General features: G+C 34.5%; 2 protein-coding genes across 2 annotated transcripts in view; both read right to left on the minus strand.

The window, feature by feature from the left end:
• Positions 1-2,453: 2,453 nt before the first annotated feature.
• The window catches only part of LOC129911636 (putative ATP-dependent RNA helicase TDRD12), a 112,050-nt gene continuing 93,803 nt past the window's right edge, over positions 2,454-20,700 (minus strand). The window contains exons 2-9 of the mRNA XM_055989493.1: positions 13,978-15,163; positions 11,708-11,827; positions 11,504-11,635; positions 11,286-11,447; positions 10,239-10,412; positions 10,041-10,169; positions 7,470-9,980; positions 2,454-5,492 (exon numbers count right to left, since the gene is read on the minus strand). Of these exons, the coding sequence (XP_055845468.1) occupies positions 2,736-5,492; positions 7,470-9,980; positions 10,041-10,169; positions 10,239-10,412; positions 11,286-11,447; positions 11,504-11,635; positions 11,708-11,827; positions 13,978-15,159 (7,167 nt within the window). The 5' untranslated portion in view covers positions 15,160-15,163 and the 3' untranslated portion in view covers positions 2,454-2,735. The remainder of the gene's footprint in view (positions 5,493-7,469; positions 9,981-10,040; positions 10,170-10,238; positions 10,413-11,285; positions 11,448-11,503; positions 11,636-11,707; positions 11,828-13,977; positions 15,164-20,700) is intronic.
• Positions 15,958-16,572, minus strand: LOC129911649 (dnaJ homolog subfamily C member 13-like). Its single transcript, XM_055989511.1, has 2 exons — positions 16,403-16,572; positions 15,958-16,341 (listed from the first exon to the last, which is right to left on the minus strand). Exons 1-2 carry the CDS (start codon positions 16,511-16,513, stop codon positions 16,111-16,113), a joined length of 342 nt encoding a protein of 113 aa, XP_055845486.1. The 5' UTR covers positions 16,514-16,572; the 3' UTR covers positions 15,958-16,110.

Below are 20,700 nucleotides of genomic sequence, written 5' to 3' on the forward strand. Positions count from 1 at the left end.
GCCACTATGCGGATCACCGTATTGAAAAATATGAAGGTTATGTGGAATTTTGTTTTGACATTTGGTTGTAGTAGATTTGTTATCCGGAAAATTTAGTTTTTTAGTAGTAGATTGAAAGATGGTTGAATTTAAGGCTATGGTCACATTACTATTATTTAAGACTTGACCACACCGGAAAGGTATGCGGTAGCGGTACAGATAATTGTATGAAAAAAATTCCACACCTGAATTTTGATGTTCCAGTTTGGAATTTTTTTCATACAATTACCCGTACCGCTACCGCAATCGAAGCCTTTAAAGGCTTGGCCACACTGGAGGGTATGCGGTAGAGGTACGGGTAGCGGTAACGATATTTGTATGAAAAAAATTCCACATCTGAACGTTGATATGTCAGTTTGGAATTTTTTTCATACATGTACCGTTACCTCTACCCGTACCGCTACCGCATACCCTCCGGTGTGGCCAAGCCTTTAAGGCTTGGCCACACCGAAGGGTACATGCGGTAGCGGTACGGGTACTTGTATGAAAAAAATTCAAAACTGACACATCAACGTTCAGATGTGGAATTTTTTTCATACAATTACCCGTACCGCTACCGTATGTACCCTTCGGTGTGGCCAAGCCTTTAATTGTATGAAAAAAAAATCCAAACTAGAACGTCAACGTTCAGGTGTTAAATTTTGTCTATACAACAGCCCTGTTCCATTGGGAGGTGGCAAGTAGTTTACTAGCGATTTTCAATGGAACGCACTTTCAATGAATTCAATACAAATCGTATCTACTCGGGAAGAAGAGCATGAGTAGATGATAGTACTAGATTAACCAAAACATCTACTAGTAGTAAACTACCACCTCCAATGGAACAGGGCTAACAACAGCTACATAGTTCATTATCAGAACAAATCCATACATATTTGCAATAAGATGGACTAAAATAAAATCCATTTTTGATTAAAAGGAAATCGACTATTTAAAAGTTTGGTAGGTACACAATTGAGTAATGTATACCTACTAAATGTGAAAACTCAAGTAATTTGCGAGTTGCAGATGGCCATGGTACAGAAGAATAGGAAATTGACTGCAGAGCAGGCATCGTGGGGTCGAGCCCAACGGTCGGCTCAGAAGTTTTTTTTTTAAATTGCCAGTTTAACTGAAGCCACCTGTGCGATAACATAAGACAATTTTCAACGAAGTGTCGAATTACGGCTTACGTTCGTTAACGTATGATCGCTATATGCCCCTATAATTTTCTACTGATTAAATAGAGACAGTAATAGTCAATATAGTCAAAACGTGAACGTATGATCGTAATCATGCGCCGTGATTCGACCCCAGAACAGCCGTGTATGACATATAAACGAAAGTTAAACGATAGGCAAATGGTAGTCGTAAAACTTAACGAGTGCCTATCGTTGAATTAAAACAATTATAGAGGTCTTTTTTAGTCTACTTTGAGTAGATGATCTCCCCTCAATACAAGTATTTAAGCCATAATTTATATAGCGTATTGTTAAATTTTGGAAAGTTTTCTTTTTAAGTTAGCAAGGTAGATAAGCGTCTCCCTCCGAGGGTCCCGTCTCATTTTGAGTTAAATCAGCACTTTTGACCACTTGGTATTTCCCGTCTCCGTCCGAGGCCACCGTCTCACTTTGAGTTCAGTCATCTTCCTACCTGCCACTGAGGTCACCATCTCACTTTGAGTTCGGTCATAAAGCTTATTTTGGTTACAGGAGGACTTATTTATTTTTATCTCCTTCTAAGATCCCCTCTGCTCGCTCGAAGTACAGGGCATTATTAAATTATTATAAAAGTATTTTTTAAAAATTGTTATTAGAACAAAAATAAGAACAATGAAAAAGACCTGATGTGGGAATTAAAAGAGTTTGCGTTTTTTGTCTTCCATAAGGGAGTTTTACATTGCTTTCATCGGCAAAACCCTAAAAGCCGACGAGCATAACTCAGCCTTGAGAAAAAAGAATCACATTTTGAAAAAAAAAAAATAATTTCAACGGTATTCATTTTACAAAAAAGGACTCCTGTACTAATTACTTTTTTCCGAGACACTTAGGCCTTTCCTTAATGAGTCGTCTAGATCTAGAGAACCTTGTCCTCATTCCAGAAGAAAGTCAGTGCGGGTTCTCTAGCTTTTCGTACATGAAATCGCTTTTGCATTTGATGGTATCTTCTAGTTGCATAGGGATTCTTAAGTTTTTTTTCTTTCAGCTTTTGATTTACAAGAAGTGAACTCCTTTGACTACCATTTTATTATACAACTTTATTGACTTCATACATCCGGGAGATCAGTTCTTGAACGTATCTGCTCCCGGGGAGATAATTTTTCTTCATCGTAAAATGTGTTTTCAAAAAACTGAGCAAAGTTCGGAGTCAACTTAGAAGATCATGAAATTTTTCAAAACCCTCAGAGTTCCAATTGAAAAATTCAAAGTTATTGTATTTGTGTTTTTAATAGTTTTTAATTGATTTTTGTTATTGGGTAACATCTATATAACTATACGAGTAACTAAAGCATGATAATAATTAAGGAAACAAAAATACCGTGTCCTACACGTTTAAAGTTATATGAAATGGTGGTTAATATTGTTTTATAAACAAGAAAAAAAAAACTTAAATAATACGTCAACTTCTTTAAAATATCAGCCATCCTTTCTCGATAAACAAAAAAAAAAAAAAACAAGAAAAGAAAAAAAAAATATACCTATAATAATAAAAAATACTTAGTAAATATCTTGCATTGGATCATGCATTTGATCATTATTGACAATTGGTGTAAACGTCTCACAACAATTTGATATACGACTATTCGTCGAGCTTTCACTCGAACGACTCAAACGTCGTCTCTTCTTAGTTCCTGACAACTGCCCAAACATCTCTTCTTCATCCATCACATCCATAGCATTGAAATTATATTTTAGCCATGAGAATTTTGTTGGATCTTGTAATAATCTCGGCCATGGCATGTATAAATCTTTCACCAAACGAACTACAACATTCAATCCACGAATTTCGTGTGTCACCATTTCAGGTTTAACATATCCCAATAAGTTAAGTATTAGCACATTTGTTTCACCATTCACATTGGCTACAAATATTACACTCTTTGGATGTACCTCAAGATGATAGTCAACAATGTCTGGTGCATGAATCACCAAGTAAATCATGCACATTGTTTCATGCCAGGTGGTCAAGGGACGCTTATGAAGAGCTTTTAATGGCGGTGGGGTTGTTGAATCAATTTCATCTTTGGAATGTTCTTCATTTTCGTCGTCGGGTTTTACCTCCTCGATGACATCATCTTCTTCAGTGATTTCTACTATTTTAGGTTCGTCAGAGACATCTTCAATCATAGGCTTTGATGAGTTTATAAATTCCTCATCTTCTTCGTCCATTTGCTGTTTTATACGATCAAGGAAAGACTGAAAATCATAAGAATCATCTTCTTGATACTCGAAATTTTCCAAATCAATTGAAGTTTCTAGTTCAAGAAAATGCTTGGTATCATCATTGTAAGTTGCTAGTCCATGTTCCACAAGCATTTTATTCATTTGAATGTCCTTCTTGTCGGTGAAACATTCATACAGAATAATCTCGTAATTACGATTACCGAAAGCGCCTTCATCATTGTAAGGCAATTCTTTCACCGCATAAGCCAAATGAACACTATCTTCGACTTGAATGAATTTTTGAATTTCATCCACATCACATTCTACATTGATTCCAGTTAGTTTACAACAAATCGCTTGAAATGGCATAAATTCTATTATTGATTTGCTGCTTGATCGTAGATTTTCTAACGGAATATTGCGGAAAATTCCGACATCACAAAAGAAAACTCTGGCCTTAACACAGCCCTCTTCGGAGTCAATTATTAGGCGTTGAATTTTACCGCGATGATAACGTCCTTGACGTGGAGCCAGACAATTCTGCATTGGATGTGGATCATGGAGGGGTAATTTTTGTTCCATTTTTATGTGATCTTCCAGGTCTTTCATGTCGTCCTCTTTGTCTAGCAAACGCAAGAAAAACATACTCGGATTACTTAGTTCTGTGATTTTTGCCTGAGACAGTTCGTCCAATTCAATTGATGACCATTCTTCTTTTGGTTTCGACGATTGTCTTTTTTTGGTCATCACAGGAAATGTCATCGATGAGTTTAAATTCTCCTTTTCTTCCTGCGCCTTTGAAAAAGCACGAGGTGATGAAAATACATCAACAGAATTGCTATTATTTTTATCTTCTGATGAAGCTGTTGAAAACTCGAGCAGGTTCTCTTCCTCTTCAGACTTTTTTACTTTAACAGTTCCTTGTGTAGCTTTTAGTAAATTATTCTCCATTGCTGTTTGTTTAATTGTATGCATTTGATTATTGTCCAAGGCAAAACCCCTACCCAACAATGATCGGCGGACATTTATCTTGAGAGCAAATCCATTTATAGCAGGTAGCTGTTCCATTAGAACAACATTGTTCACCCAAATGATATCCATCAATACGAAATTGATACTTGCTTGGAGTACATCATTGTCGTTGACATCAGTGACGATCCATTTTTTGACCGTACGAATACTTTTTGAATCCCAAACGCGTTCATTGTCAAATGGAACTACACCGGACAAACGAATATCAATTGCCTGAGCTGGGAATTCTTTAAACTCTTCCGGTATTACCAATAAATCATGTGACTTACACATTATAATTTTTCCCGAATCGATAAGTTTGATTTTTACATTCAGAAGTTTTACGATACTCTCGTAGAGAATCGTTGGTACTTCAAGGAGACGACATCGATGATAGGTATCTCCGTCCTTGTACATACAAATATCTTTGACTTTGGGTGGCCAATGAATAATGCGGGCGTCTTCATTGATAAAGTGCATAGACATTTTCATTGAGAATGTTGCATACTCATTGGAACGCCTAACAACATCCCAATTTCCCTGCTGTTTGTGAGTTAAGATCCTGGCAATATAATGAGTCGGCGAGATAACTTCAAGGATCTTCAAACGTATATCACCACTTTTTGGAATTCCTTGAGCAGGTCCATCGTATTTTGTTAGCTGATGACGATAAGGACATCGATTGCCTTCGTCACAAGAACCGAATTCAAGAATTTTCGGACACATAACGACATCTTGCTGAACTCGCAACTCTTCTCGTTCGGCGGTGACTTTTGCAGCTACGTTGAGAATGTCAGGATGAATGTGTTTCAATTGATTGTGGTTCTTCATGAATTCGATTAATCGTGGCAATTGGAGATTATTGTTTTCGTCAAGGAGAATCAAAGATTTCGGTACTTTGTTGGGTTTTTCAAAGTTTGTAATTAACATGTTCTCGTAGTTGTCCAGGAAGAGTGAGAAACGAAAATTGAATTTTGTCCAAGACATTGGCATTGAATAATGAATTAAGGTCCAAATATTTTGGAGTTGCAATTCTGCTAGAACATTGTCGTTGGTGATGAGAATTTGATGGCATACAGTCTGAAATAAATAAAGAAACAAATCAGAGATAGGAAAACACAAATATACATATCTGGAAAACGAAAAATAAATTCCATTCGGTGATTAAAGCAATCATAATGCCATGAGCAAACAGCAAACAGAATTGGTTCATTGCCCCACGATGAACTGATGTATGCAGTTGCACAGAACTTAAACGCCAAATGCATTGGAACTCTCAAGCGAATGTCGACTACACCAATAGTAGCATATAGTATTTGAGAATTTGAAAGAGATTAAATGTGACTAAATAGGTTTTAATATTTAATGAGCAGTTGGGAGGTCCCAAAAGTATTGAGAAGGAGAAATTGATAAACATTGTGAATACTATGGAAATTATTCCTCATATCCTTATGTAAGAAAACCGGTAAAATCTTTATTCTTCAGAAATGCTGTTTTAAACTTCCAAGTTTGTCAGTTTTCCATACGAATTTTATAAATTGAAGAAAACGCATCAGCTTTGTGATACAGAGAGGCACAAAACATTTCGCAGATGTTAGAGTATCAATGTTCTCATTGATTGAGGGACATATTTTCATTTTGTTCGCTTTGTTTTGTATCCGATCAAAAAAAAATGCATGCATTGATCAGTTCCTGCTTTGTGGACTTGTATATTTTGTATTCCAGTTCAGAAGGAATAATGAATCAATTATGATCTTATTAAGATGTGAAATGGTTTAATGGAAATTAAGTTATACGGGAATAAAATCCGTTGAAGGGTTTCCTTTGGGATTTAAGAGATATACTATACGGGGTATCCCAAAAGTAATGGTCCAAATTAAAAATGATGAAAGACCAATTTTTATTTTAGAACAAAAACTTTATTTTTGAACTGCAAAAAGAACTTGCCCTGTTATTGTACTTACCAAAAAAGTTTGAAAGTTTTCAAAGTTGGAATTAAAGTTATTGCAATTTGAATTCAACAAAATAGGGGTTTTAAGAGCAAAACAAAAAATACATCACTATTCAAAGTGACTGAAAGATTTAAGGGAAAAATTTGACAGAGGCCTTAGCTAAGTAGGTATCTAAAAATAGGTGTCTTAACGACTTTTGCGAAAATGTTATCAACTTATAAAAGAAAACATTATGTTTAACCTGTCATTTGACATTGATTTCATCTTTTAGCTCGTATGAGTAATTAAGGTCCAAAAACCGCCAATCCTGTCAGGTCACCAAACTTTTTTTTTACATAACTTGAGTCTTACACCACCATGTTTATTTTTCTCTTTAGCTCGAATGTGCACAAGCAACTCAACAATACGAAAGATTGCATTCTGTTACGCCAGTAGTAGCATCTTTTGTTACAAAAATTAAATTTTCTTGAGCAATGAGACCGCTCTGAGAGGAATTAAAACTAGCAAACATTCAGATTAGAGCTTGCGAAAAAAATGAATCTCATACGGATCACTTACTACACTGCTTTTAAAACTCACAAATAAGAAAGCTAGGATAACGTTCTGACATGTCAGGTAAAATCTGGTTGAAAATTATAAAATATGTGTTTTGAAATAATCATAACCCTGGGGCGTCTTAATTGATGTACATTAAACTGAGTGCTTTGGCAACTCAAGTGCCATTCATATGAGATGCGACTTGCGTCTGCAAATTAAATAAGTGATCATGTTTACATATTTAAATATAGAATGTTGCGTAAAACTAGTTAAAATTACAAAAGAACACACATTTTAATATTTTCTATCGATCAACTACCTGCAACTTGCGAACTGTCAAATGTGAATTCGCAGTCAACAAATACAAAACGCATTCCTCAAAGCTACGAACAAATAATCCAGTCGGATTTAACATCAATTTTTGTACTACAGTACGCAGCTCTCAACGACTACCTACTAATATGAATGAAATGTTAAATTTTGCGGCCATTAGCAATTCGTAGAAGCAACGCAAGACACATTTTCATATGAATGGCCTAAAAATTAAACAAGAAAAATATAAACTCACCTTTTCCTTCCACTCATTGATCATATCGGCACTATCAGCAGGCATTTGATCAGTATAAACCATACACATGTATCCAGATTCCCTTAAGCATCTCTCAACTTCAAGTACTTCATCTCCCGAATTACAAATAATCACACATCTCTCCAACTCATATCCACATTTGTCCAAGCATTTCATCACAACAGACATTTTCTCTGAGCTACTTTGCAATTTAATTGAAACTTTAGCTTTAGCATAGACAGCTGCTTCCAAATAATCTGCAATACACAACAACGGTTGATTACCAATTTTTAGAAAATTAATAAATCTTCGTGTCCAAGTTTTCGAAGTCACAACGAGTTGAAATGGAATCTTATCATCTTCCAAAACCGGTGAAACAAGTTTGTACAGAGTTTCATCAAATTCCGGATTCTCATTCATAATGCTGTCTAAACCATCAATTACCAAAGTCTGTACACGATGAATGTTTAACAAGTTTTCCGTTTCATTGGCCACAAGCAACCTCTGCAAACATGGTGGTGTGATCACAAGCACTCCACAACCATTATGAAGTTCAATTTTAACTTCTTCAGTATTTCGAAAGCCATATGCTGGAACAATACTAACTTTAGGTGTTGTGCTAGCCAGAATCCGTCGACAATGGCGACCAATACTCTCAACCTGAACCGATGATGGTGCAATTATGATTACAGCTGGGCCATAAGACTGAAGAATACCTTTCGATTCTAACCGAAAACTCAACATACTACAAACTGGAGGCAAATAACACCAAGTTTTGCCAGTCCTATTTGTATTGATCACACAAAAGCAATTACCACGAACTAAATGCGACCATGCATACGCTTGAATGCGATACATTTTTGTCAATCGCATGTGTTCCATTTCGCGATGGATTTCTTCGGAAAATAAAGCATTCTTCATCCGTTCAATGGGTTTGACATGGTTTTTGCTATGAGCCAATACAAGATGTTGAATGAAATTTGTCTTGAGAGAAGCTTCTCCAGAGACTTCTGGCAGATGATAGTTGCTATTATGTGTTGGCGATGGAAGATATGAATTTGCCAGACTTTGAAGATATTCTTTTTGATTCAATACCTTAGGAGTATGAATGGATGACGATGATTCAGACTTGGTTTTATGAACTGGCGTTGAACATGGAGATTGCAACAATGAGGCAGTCGAAGATGGTGGTGATTCCTTAGCAGCTTTTGTAGAATGTGGTTTATCTGCTTTTGTTTCTGGAAGATTCTGTTTTTTGAGAGATTTTTGTCCATTTGAACTTTCAGATATTAAACTTGATACAGATGATTTTGGTTGAATTTTGATTTTATCAACTGAATTTGATGATATTGATGATTCAGAAGCTTCATAGCTATGATCTGCATCTTTGGAGACAATTTTTTTTACGCAAGGTTCTTTATGTTCTTTGGCAATGTCAAGGTTTTTAAAAGAAGACGATGAAATCGATGATGAAGATCCAATGACTTCCATATTTTTGTTTGTTTTTGTCTTCGACTTTGGACTTATGAGCTTGTCAATAACTGCCTTCATGTTTGTGGCATCCAGAGATTCATCGCTCGTGGCATTACTAGTCTGGAGAAGTTTTTCTCTTGATGTGTCTTTGATGGAATTCATTACATTCATTTCTTTTAAAAAAGAATCCGAAGAAGCAGATTTATCTAAATTTTCGCCATCATTTTGAGTTGTAGTTAAATCAACTAATTTTGAGATAATATCAAATTCTTCCAAGTTGTCTTTTTTTGGAGATGGTTCTTTCTCTTTGATTTCTACCAATTTCGAAATTATGTCAAATTCATCTGAGTTATCTGGTTTCGATTTAATTGTGTCATTGAATATCAACATATCAGTGACGACTTCTGGTGTAATGGCTGGTGGACAATCAGAATCTTGCAGTGATGAATCTAATAGATGTTTCTCAACACTTTTGGTCGTGAGTAACTTGTTTTTGCATGGAGACGATTTGGAACGTTTGTTCTCTTTATGTTTCCTTGGTGATAGGGGTAAACTACCATCGTTAAATGATGAATCAAGAAGTGTTCTTCCCTCACTAATTTTTATGGTTGAACTTTTGTCATCAGTTGAAGATGAATCAACGACACATCTCTCTGATTTAGCAGGAGATCTTTTTTCTATATTCTTTACTGATGATCTCTCTGATTTTACAGGAGATCTTTTTTCTACAATCTCTGCCGATGTAGAAGTGGTATCATCTAGATGTGAATCGATTACATTTCTCTCTTCACTTTTCTTTCGTTCTTTTCGAGACCTAGTAAGCCGAAAAAAATCTTCCTCAATGTCTTCTGTGCGTCGAGAGATGTCATTGCAATTCATTGCTTCATATTCTTGGGACGAATAATTTGAATGTATTCTATCATTGAGAGTTGTTTTCTTTGTATGCCAGTGGTTGTTTTCGTCGCGACGTTTAACAAGTTTTGTTACATTAAAACCACCTGGGACCATGGTCATATTTTTAAATGGATCTTCGTTGACCTAAACAAAAGTTAAATTTTTATTAATTTATCAACATACCAAAAGCTAATATAATCTTACAAGTTTTCGAATTTCGTCAGCTGTTGGTTGTTTTACTTTTGGCTTCGGTTCTTCTTCAAACTCTGTTTCTGGCAATTTTTGAACGGGTTTGATGTCAGAGTTTGTAGCATATTGACGGAAACCTTTTGACTAAAAAATAATTATTTTTTTGTTAGATACATATTTTTATCAATATCGTGGGTTTCATTTTCTACTTACAAAATCTAGTCTACTAAATTTGGCACTATGTTGTGGCATCATATATCCACTTTGTTTATGAATCTTTTTTATTGGTGCTGGTGCTGGTGTTGGTACTGGTGCTGGTGCTGGTTCAGGTTCAAGTTGAGTGGTAATCAAGCCGGAAGCTTCTGATTGGGCTCGCTGTTGTAGGATCTGAAATTTGAAAATCGAAGAAATGTTTACTATGGAAAATTTTTTTAAGGATACCGCCCACTTTTGTCTGAGTATCGACGGGTAGACAAGCATCTTCCAACCAAATTGATCAATTTGGAATAAAACGCATTTAAGAAGCAAAGTAGTAAAGGAGATATGAAAACCAGAATTATGCGCAACAAAGATACACACGATGCAGATATGAACAACTGAAGTTATGAAAAACAAGAACTATGAATACAAAGCTATAAAAATGGCGGACACTATATTTTTGCGTGGGTTTTGGGTTGGCTACAATTGAGAGGAACGATATGGAATTATGAACTTTTCTTGCCTCGGAGATGTGAAAACCAGAGTTATGCGCAACAAAGATACACATGATACAGATATGAAAAAACTGAAGTTATGAAAAAAAAAAAAAAAATGGCGGACACTATATTTTCAGCAACAACTGATAGGAACGATATGGAATTATGAAAACTTTTCTTACCCCGCCTCGCGAGTTCTCAAGATTTTAACTCCCATTTTGGGTCCTCTGTCTCGCTCACGCAAAGACAAAAAAAAACTGCTGCTGGGATAGCAGCGGCACAAGGAGAAGAGAAGTAGGCCTACTTGAAGTTTAAGTACCGAATGAAAACGAAGGAAGTTCACCGCAGTGAGCGAAGTATCGTCTGCAAAAAGCAGAAGATACCGCAAACAGAAGATATAGCAGAAACGTCTATAGCATAACCAAGAAACAGACGTTCAGAGCTCTAAACAATTTATGGTGAACGATATGGATCGTACCCTTCAATGTTTCGATAAAGACCAATTCAATAAGGAAAACTTATCTTCGGCCTTAAACCGTATTGCAATATAAAAAAGAAATGTTACCTTGTTTCTCTTCTTGATCAAACTCTCAACGTGCCATGAAACTTTCGATGATGCTTGTGATTTAGTCTCAGTTTTATCATCCAGAGTGTGCATATCAGTTGCTGCTGTGTCAGCAGTGTTCTCCAATATGTTTTCAATTGGTTTGCAATATGTTTCTTTAATCTGTAAAAAAAGAATTTAATTTTTAATTTGTTTATTTTTAAGAGACATTTTACAACCTTCATTAGCTGTTGTTTACGTTTAGAGATTGTTGAAGACACATGACTGCCATGGTCACTGTTTTTAGAATTATCATTGGTACATTCTGCAGTTTGTGGTTGTTGCTGCTGTTGTAAGCCTTGGGCATTTTTCTAAAAAAAAAAAAAACGGAATATTTGATAGAAAAAATTGTCAAATTTTCAGATTATTCAAATAATTTTTACCATTTTGCATTTTTCAAGAAATTCGTCTGTTCCAGTTTCACTTTGGGCGTTCATATTTAATTCATCCATTTGTTTTTGAAGCATACTTTCTTTTTTCTGAGCCTCCAATGTAATTGAATGCTGTTGCAAAGAGAATACAAAAATTATGTTAACAATAAGATAAAATTGTTAAGTGAAAATAAGTTATAGTCAATATATAGAAGCACCTAGATGAAAAATGGAAGTAGTTAAGAAGTTAAATTAAAAAACAAAAAAAAAATAATTAAGGAATGAAGTAGCTATGATTGCAAAAGCTATTTATGTACCAAAGTATGTTTTTTACTTACGATATATGTAGGTACTATGTATGTATATTATACGGTGACCATCCGTCCCGGTTTACCCGGGACTGTCCCGTATCTCTACAGCTTGTCTCGGGTTTTTATTTAAGAAACCTGGGACGTATTTTGTAATTTGTTCACGGATTGTCCCGTATTTGCACATTCTTTGATTTTTGTATTCAATATTTTAAATACTTTGTACGGAAAACAAAGAAACAGTAGTTGTAAATTAAAATTTTTCGGATAAAGCATTAAGCCTAGTACGCTGCTGAAGCAATACAAAAATTTTTCTAAGTCTCCAAAGTCAAAACACTTTTGCTGCAAGAAAAATTGCCTGGACAAATAAATGGGAGTGACAAACGATTGAAAACTCTCCATATATTCTAGCACAGGTAAGAATTTCGTTACCTAACAATACGCAGCTATTGTGCAACGAAAAGCACAATTTTCGTTTATGATTTCGTTGTGCTGCTTTTTTTGAAAATATTCGTTTCGCCTCTATTATTTCGATATTAGAAACAGTAAATCTAATATCGCAATATGCATTTAAAAATGGAAAAAAATCAAAAGTAAATTTTGTATCTGAAATTTACGTATCTGAAGACCTAAGCTAAAAAAATAAATGAGAATAAATCACAGACAATCCCCTAACTCCAAATATGCAAAAAAATCAAAATCGAAAATTTTGTAGCTAGGGCCTTTACGAGATTATGGGCAGTATAGTCCATAAGGTGCATTTATCGGGCAACCTTATACTATGTTCTCCTACCCAAAATTTTTTTTTATTAATAAGGAGTATCAAGGCAGAAAAAAGACAAAAAAAATTTTAAACAATAATCCATACAGCTGAATTTTTTTTTATTAACCTCAATAGTGTCAAAAATTTTACACGGGGTTAACTATTTAACGCAATTCACACACAGCCTAAGTGCGCATGATTCCTAACAATGTGATACATTTAAATTTAATGATTTTATGGTATAATTACCCCTTAACTGTTTTCTACGAACAACGCGTGACTATTTGGGTTGGGTTACGAAAGGATTATTCTTTGAAAACCATTGCAGTGCAGGCGCATTGTTAATGGTAACACACAACTCCTCTCTAAAAGGAAATAATGAGTGTGATGCAAGTGATTTGAATGATTGAACAAATTCAAAACTATTGGAAAGTTCATTAAAAAAAAAATCGGTAGCAATAAGAGAATCATAAGAAAACAACTCAAACAAAATCCCAGTAATAACGGACGGATTTATTGGGTATGCGATAGCCACACCTTGTTGTATTTACTTTTGAAAAGAATCACTATTGAGTTATTGTTGATCAGACGATAGGCTGAAATACACATTGAATTCAGAACACAATGAACTACTGACCAAAACCCAATTGATTCCTTAAAAAAGAAATACAATGGAATTTGAAATTCTACAAAGATATGCTCTTCTGATCATAATTAAAAAAAAAAAAAACAATGACTTAAGAGAGGCATTCTTTTATGATGTTGCCGATCTTTCGGAATCTCATACTACCTTGTGGTCTCTTTAAAATCTGTTATTATAGAACGACCATTCAAATTTGTGCATTTTATAAAATAATACAAATTCTATATAGGTACTACTGAAATAAACACTAAAGTAGAAAAATCTGGGGTCAAATTACGGCACACGATTACGATCATACGTTATCGTTTTGACTATTGCTCTCTCTATTTTATCAGTAGAAAAGATAGGGACACATAGCAACCATACGTTAACGAACGTATGCCGTACTTCGAACCCAGGACTATATTTATTGGAATTCTTTAATTATTGATTTAATTTAGCTTTTTCCGGCCATAAGTTTATATAAAAAGTAATTATATAAAATTTCGATGAAAAATGTTATTATGATTTTTTTAAAGTTTTTTAAATGAGAATTAAAATAATCATATAACTTTAATTAGTTACTTACCGCCTTCCTCAGCTCCATTAACATCTTAGCCCTGGCCGATCTTCCACTCATCAAACTATTTGGTTGATTTGTCACTTCCGTGTCAGCCTTCTTCTCCGGTCCCATAGCAAAATTCCCTAACTCCGGCTTCGGAGGCAATTGCTTCCCTTCATACATCTTTCTCCTATGTTCATGAACTTTCCCAGCCGATTTCATAACTGTTTCCTCCTCATCAATACCATTCTTCACACTCACCGAATCATCAAATTCAATATCTGTTGCATCAAACATAGATGCTCTTGGAAATGTTATCTCTGTATTATCTTCATTTTTATCATTCAAATTCTGATTGCGTTCACACCAATCCATAACTTTCTGTTTGGAAAATAAATCACATGACGATTCAGACATTGTTCCAGACAAATCAAATTTTCCCATTTCAATATTCAATGAATTAAGTTTATTTTCAATTATTTTAATATCTTGACTATTTGTCTCCCAGCAGGGAAGACGATTTGTCTTCAAAGTTGTCAACTTATCACGAAAACCTTGTTGGCAAGTTATCGCATGGTTGAGTTTGACCAAATAGTCACTAACAAAAAATGTCGACCCTGAATGTGTTATAACTTTCATATCGCCAAAATGCTGTTTCTCATCATGACTTTGAATTTGGAACGATTCAATGAATGATATTGAAGCAGCATCGTTAAGCAACTTCTCAAGCATTTCAACACATCGCTGAGACCACGATGGTTTGGCTACAATCTGACTTGTCGTTGTGACCAAATCAAATTCCAATTCAGCCGGAATTACCTCGGCAATGCCACCAATACAAATATGATTAGTTTGTTTGTGATATGATTCGGGCATTTGTCGAATATAAGACATTTTTGTTTGAAATGGAAAGCCATAGTCGAGAGCCCAAACAATGTACTCGTCGTGGGCTTTGGTATATTTGACAATGTGCATAACGCGAGCTCGAATGAATTTGTTCCATGAGACGAAGGCAATGCCAACAATTTCGCCAACATGTGGGCGATGGGCTCGCAAAGCGGCACTTTGTTTTGCCGTATATAAAAGTTGAACGGAATCCTCGATGCGTTTGGATTCAATAAAGTCGGGATTTTGCCCATCGACTTTGTGATACCAAAATAGTTGGGGATTTATAAAATGTGTTATGGCTATGAATTCTTCTTTGTCCATTTTTCTTTAATATTCTTTTGTTTTGTTGGTAAGACGGAATTATATATATTTTTATCAAATAATTTATTTTATAAAATAGTTATTTTTTGGGTACTTACCGGTTAGATTTCTATGGAAAATGTGGAAATTTGAAAAATGCTTCGCTGTTGAATTTTTTACCGGTGCACTTTTATACATAGATTTATTGCAAATGAGAAATCAAAACAAATCCAATCAAGTTTCGTGTGAGAGAAGAGCTCAACCGAAAATTATAGAAAATTTTGTAGTGATGCCAAAAAACTAAAATATTTGCCATAATGAAAAGGTATGTTTGTTTCATTTTTTTCTCGTAGCGGTAGAAAATTGTATCGCTTGCGGTATACCGTCTCGAATGTGTACATCCATACCCAGCAAACGTAGAACTACAGAAAAAACCGGCGAAATATGTACGTAAAAGAAGTACTTCTTTTCCACTGAAAAAAGATAGGAGCTCGGGAAAAAACTCAGTTATATACTTTCTGTATATAAGAATACGTGAAGCATCTATCTCTTTCTTGCATGCAAGATGAAATGAATTTCCCCTCCATTAAAAGTACAGACAAATGTACTTCAAAACTACATCAGCGAAGCACATCTGGAAGTGCTTCTGATGTACATCTTCCAGTACTTTTTTAGCTACAGAAAAACCACTGAAACTCCATATCTAGAAGTACGTAATTAAGTGGGGAAATTTGTACGTAAGAGAAGTAGTTTGTTCCTAGTAAATCTAAACCTTTTGAAACTACAAATGAAATTACAAATAAACTCTGAAGTTAAAACTTTGGTTAGAGATTTAGATTTATTCAGTCGAATTGTATATCAAAACATGAACGTCTTGTGTGACACTTTACTTCAGACTTCTATGAGGAATGTTGGCGTTGAATTTCTCTTAAATCTTACATCTACGTCAGGAATTTTGGAAATTCTTTGTCACTAAACGAAGGAGAGTCGCTTCATGCACACAACTGTTGAGGGGAACAAAATGCTTTCCTCGCAATTTATTTGTAATACGAACTTGCACATCTTGATTGCCACTCGAACGGACTTCATCCAATAGTGTGGCGGGCAAGGAGTCTCTGACGTCATTTTTATACTCGACATAGAATTGTTGAATGTTGTTTGGATTAGAGCGAACACATCAACAAGTGGTCGGAGGGTGCAGACCTGAGAAAAAAAATAGTACCATCAGCTTCACAAAGAGCAGAAGGCAATCTCTTTAACTTACACTACAAGTCTGTGGATCACACTCAGGTATTGTAGTCTCTACTAAACATAAGATTCGTTTCACTCGTTCTGGATGGCGTGGAGGAAAATTTCGAACTGTAAACTCAGTCATTGATGTCTGGAATTGATCTCCACTAGAAGACAGAAAAATCAACAATTATATAATTTATTTATTTTAAAATAAGCATACCTATATTTTCCAAATCCATGGGTGGTGGTTTTTGTATCATTTTTTTTTTTATTTTAATTTTTCTGAATGCACAAGGCTAAGGTTGTGCATTTTGATGATGGAAAGAAATGGTGGTGGAATTTTTGTGGCGTGCCGAAGAATTTGTGCTACTACACATTGTGTATTGAAAATAATTCTCACAAATAATACTGATTAAGACGATATTTATTTTTTCAAATTAAATTGTTTTATTTTGGAGCACAGAAATGTTTTTTTTGCTTAGCTAATGTTGCTGTGGCTATCAAGGTTTCACTAGAAATGCAGGAAAATGGCGAGCCGCCATTACAAAAGAGAGAAAACCTTGAGCATTGCATACATCGCACTCTTTTCCTCCCATTTACCAAAGAATTTATTTTTTTCAGGAGAAACAAAACTACAATATTTTGAGGGGAGAGGTTTTGGTAAATAAGGAAACACATACATCTACAAAGTAAAGACTTTGTTGGTGGTTGTGATTTCCCCTAAACTACTGAGGTTTGGTTTGCAGGGTATTTACCGTTTTGGCTGATATGGCACATGTAAATGCTCTTTTGTGAAAAAATTATATTAGGGGTATTCACGACCGCCATCAACTTAGCAGCACTTAGTGGGGATTTTCAAAATTTTTTATGCAAATAATTAGGTGAGAATTAGGTGAAATTTAGTGAATCAATTTTACAATTTGGTGAATCATAGTTTAAAAGTTATTAACAAATTACGTAAGGCGTAAAGTTAGCAGCACTTGGTCATGAAATTCAAAAAAAATTTCTCCATAATTCAGTGTCAATTTAGTGAATCGAATTTGATCAGTTTCATAATTTGGTGAATCATAGTTTATTAAATAATAACTAAAATAGAAAAATTAACAAACGTGACGTAACGTAAAAAAAGCATTTGTTAATCATGGACACAAACCTCATGAATGAGAATGGCAGAGTTCAACACACCAAAACTGAACCTAAATTCAGATTTTTTCACATTGAACGCACTTAATATAAATGTATACTATGACAATGCGTTCAGGTGACGTTTTTCATTTACAAGATACACTTTGATTTGAAAATTTCCAATGCGAGTTACAACAAAAATGCTATTTTATAATACAAAAAAAGTTTGTTTACATCTTCACTAGCCCGGAACTATAATTCAGTGGAAGTTACCCACAAGAAAGATTTTGTTTTTTTTTCGCATGAGTCTTGGACACTGATCTGTCTTGGAACATTTTTGAACTTCCACAGATGATTACTTCAAAAGTATGATTCACCAAATTCTGAAATTTGGAACATTTATTCAGAAAAAGACCACAAGCATTTTGGTACATAATTCATAATTTGATGAATCTTAATTCAAGAGTTACATGCGATTTTGTTTTTTTCGCGTGCGTCTTGGAACATTTTTGAACTTCCGCAGATGATTACTTCAAAAGTATGATTCACCAAATTCTGAAATTTGGAACATTTATTCAGAAAAAGACCACAAGCATTTTGGTACATAATTCATAATTTGGTGAATCTTAATTCAAGAGTTACATGCGATTTTCTTTTTTTCGCGTGCGTCTTGGAACATTTTTGAACTTCCGCAGATGATTACTTCAAAAGTATGATTCACCAAATTCTGAAATTTGGAACATTTATTCAGAAAAAGACCACAAGCATTTTGGTACATAATTCATAATTTGGTGAATCTTAATTCAAGAGTTACATGCGATTTTGTCTTGGAACACGATACATGTGTCCAAAGGTATACAAATAGCTGTGTTCCTTTGGCCTTAAGTATCTACTGCTAAGTACTTTTGGTTGTAAACAACTCCATTTCTTCTATAGATGATTACTTCTATAGAAAAGAAATGGAGTTGTTTACAACCAAAAGTACTTAGCAGTAGATACTTAAGGCCAAAGGAACACAGCTATTTGTATACCTTTGGACACATGTATCGTGTTCCAAGACAAAATCGCATGTAACTCTTGAATTAAGATTCACCAAATTATGAATTATGTACCAAAATACTTGTGGTCTTTTTCTGAATAAATGTTCCAAATTTCAGAATTTGGTGAATCATACTTTTGAAGTAATCATCTGCGGAAGTTCAAAAATGTTCCAAGACGCACGCGAAAAAAACAAAATCGCATGTAACTCTTGTATTAAGATTCACCAAATTATGAATTATGTACCAAAATGCTTGTGGTCTTTTTCTGAATAAATGTTCCAAATTTCAGAATTTGGTGAATCATACTTTTGAAGTAATCATCTGCGGAAGTTCAAAAATGTTCCAAGACGCACGCGAAAAAAACAAAATCGCATGTAACTCTTGAATTAAGATTCACCAAATTATGAATTATGTACCAAAATGCTTGTGGTCTTTTTCTGAATAAATGTTCCAAATTTCAGAATTTGGTGAATCATACTTTTGAAGTACTCATCTGCGGAAGTTCAAAAATGTTCCAAGACGCACGCGAAAAAAAGAAAATCGCATGTAACTCTTGAATTAAGATTCACCAAAATACTATAGAAAAGAAATGGAGTTGTTTACAACCAAAAGTACTTAGCAGTAGATACTTAAGGCCAAAGGAACACAGCTATTTGTATACCTTTGGACACATGTATCGTGTTCCAAGACAAAATCGCATGTAACTCTTGAATTAAGATTCACCAAATTATGAATTATGTACCAAAATGCTTGTGGTCTTTTTCTGAATAAATGTTCCAAATTTCAGAATTTGGTGAATCATACTTTTGAAGTAATCATCTGCGGAAGTTCAAAAATGTTCCAAGACAGATCAGTGTCCAAGACTCATGCGAAAAAAAAAACAAAATCTTTCTTGTGGGTAACTTCCACTGAATTATAGTTCCGGGCTAGTGAAGATGTAAACAAACTTTTTTTGTATTATAAAATAGCATTTTTGTTGTAACTCGCATTGGAAATTTTCAAATCAAAGTGTATCTTGTAAATGAAAAACGTCACCTGAACGCATTGTCATAGTATACATTTATATTAAGTGCGTTCAATGTGAAAAAATCTGAATTTAGGTTCAGTTTTGGTGTGTTGAACTCTGCCATTCTCATTCATGAGGTTTGTGTCCATGATTAACAAATGCTTTTTTTACGTTACGTCACGTTTGTTAATTTTTCTATTTTAGTTATTATTTAATAAACTATGATTCACCAAATTATGAAACTGATCAAATTCGATTCACTAAATTGACACTGAATTATGGAGAAATTTTTTTTGAATTTCATGACCAAGTGCTGCTAACTTTACGCCTTACGTAATTTGTTAATAACTTTTAAACTATGGTTCACCAAATTGTAAAATTGATTCACTAAATTTCACCTAATTCTCACCTAATTATTTGCATAAAAAAATTTGAAAATCCCCACTAAGTGCTGCTAAGTTGATGGCGGTGTATTCACGATCTGGTGCAACAGGCCTTGTAAAAATGTAAAATTTTATTTTTTTACAATAGATTGTGAACGCCCCTTTTTTATCTATAGTAAATTTTAGAGCATGAATGAAATCCATGATGTTTTTTTTTAACAGGGTTGTTCCTCCACTGTTGCTTCTTCTTTTTTTCCATTTTTTATAATTTAACTCTTTGTTTTGTTCGGGTTAATAAATTTTAACAAATTATTTTACATCAAAAAGCCTGGTACGCTGCTCGAGCTAAATTTTAGCTCCCATACAAATTATCGATAAATTTTATCTGAGCTAAAATGGATCCCATACAAATTATCGATAACTTGTATGGGAATTTTATCTCAGCTAAAATTTAGCGCGAGCAGCGTACCAGGCTAAAGAAACTAAATTACGGGACATGAGTACCGACAACCATAATAAACAGAGCTGCGTACCAGGCTTAACTACATTTGCTGAAAAAGTGAAAAAGTACAAAAGTGAAAATTTTCAAACGAAATTTTGTATAAAGCCTGGTACGCTGCTCGCGCTTAATTTTAGCTCGCATACAAATTATCGAAAAATTTTATCTGAAGCCTGGTACGCTGCTCGCGCTAAATTTTAGCCGAGATAAAATTCCCATACAAGTTATCGATAATTTGTATGGGATCCATTTTAGCTCAAGCCTGGTACGCTGCTC

Source organism: Episyrphus balteatus, chromosome 2, assembly GCF_945859705.1.
Source record: "Episyrphus balteatus chromosome 2, idEpiBalt1.1, whole genome shotgun sequence".
In the NCBI taxonomy this organism is placed as follows: domain Eukaryota; kingdom Metazoa; phylum Arthropoda; class Insecta; order Diptera; family Syrphidae; genus Episyrphus; species Episyrphus balteatus.

Excerpts from the sequence above, each read along its gene's own strand:
- LOC129911649 (XM_055989511.1), bottom strand. The coding sequence starts at position 16,513 with ATGACTGAGTTTACAGTTCGAAATTTTCCTCCACGCCATCCAGAACGA. Across the intron at positions 16,342-16,402 it reads GTGATCCACAGACTTGTAGT|GTCTGCACCCTCCGACCACT; the intron begins GTAAGTTAAAGA and ends TTTTTTTCTCAG.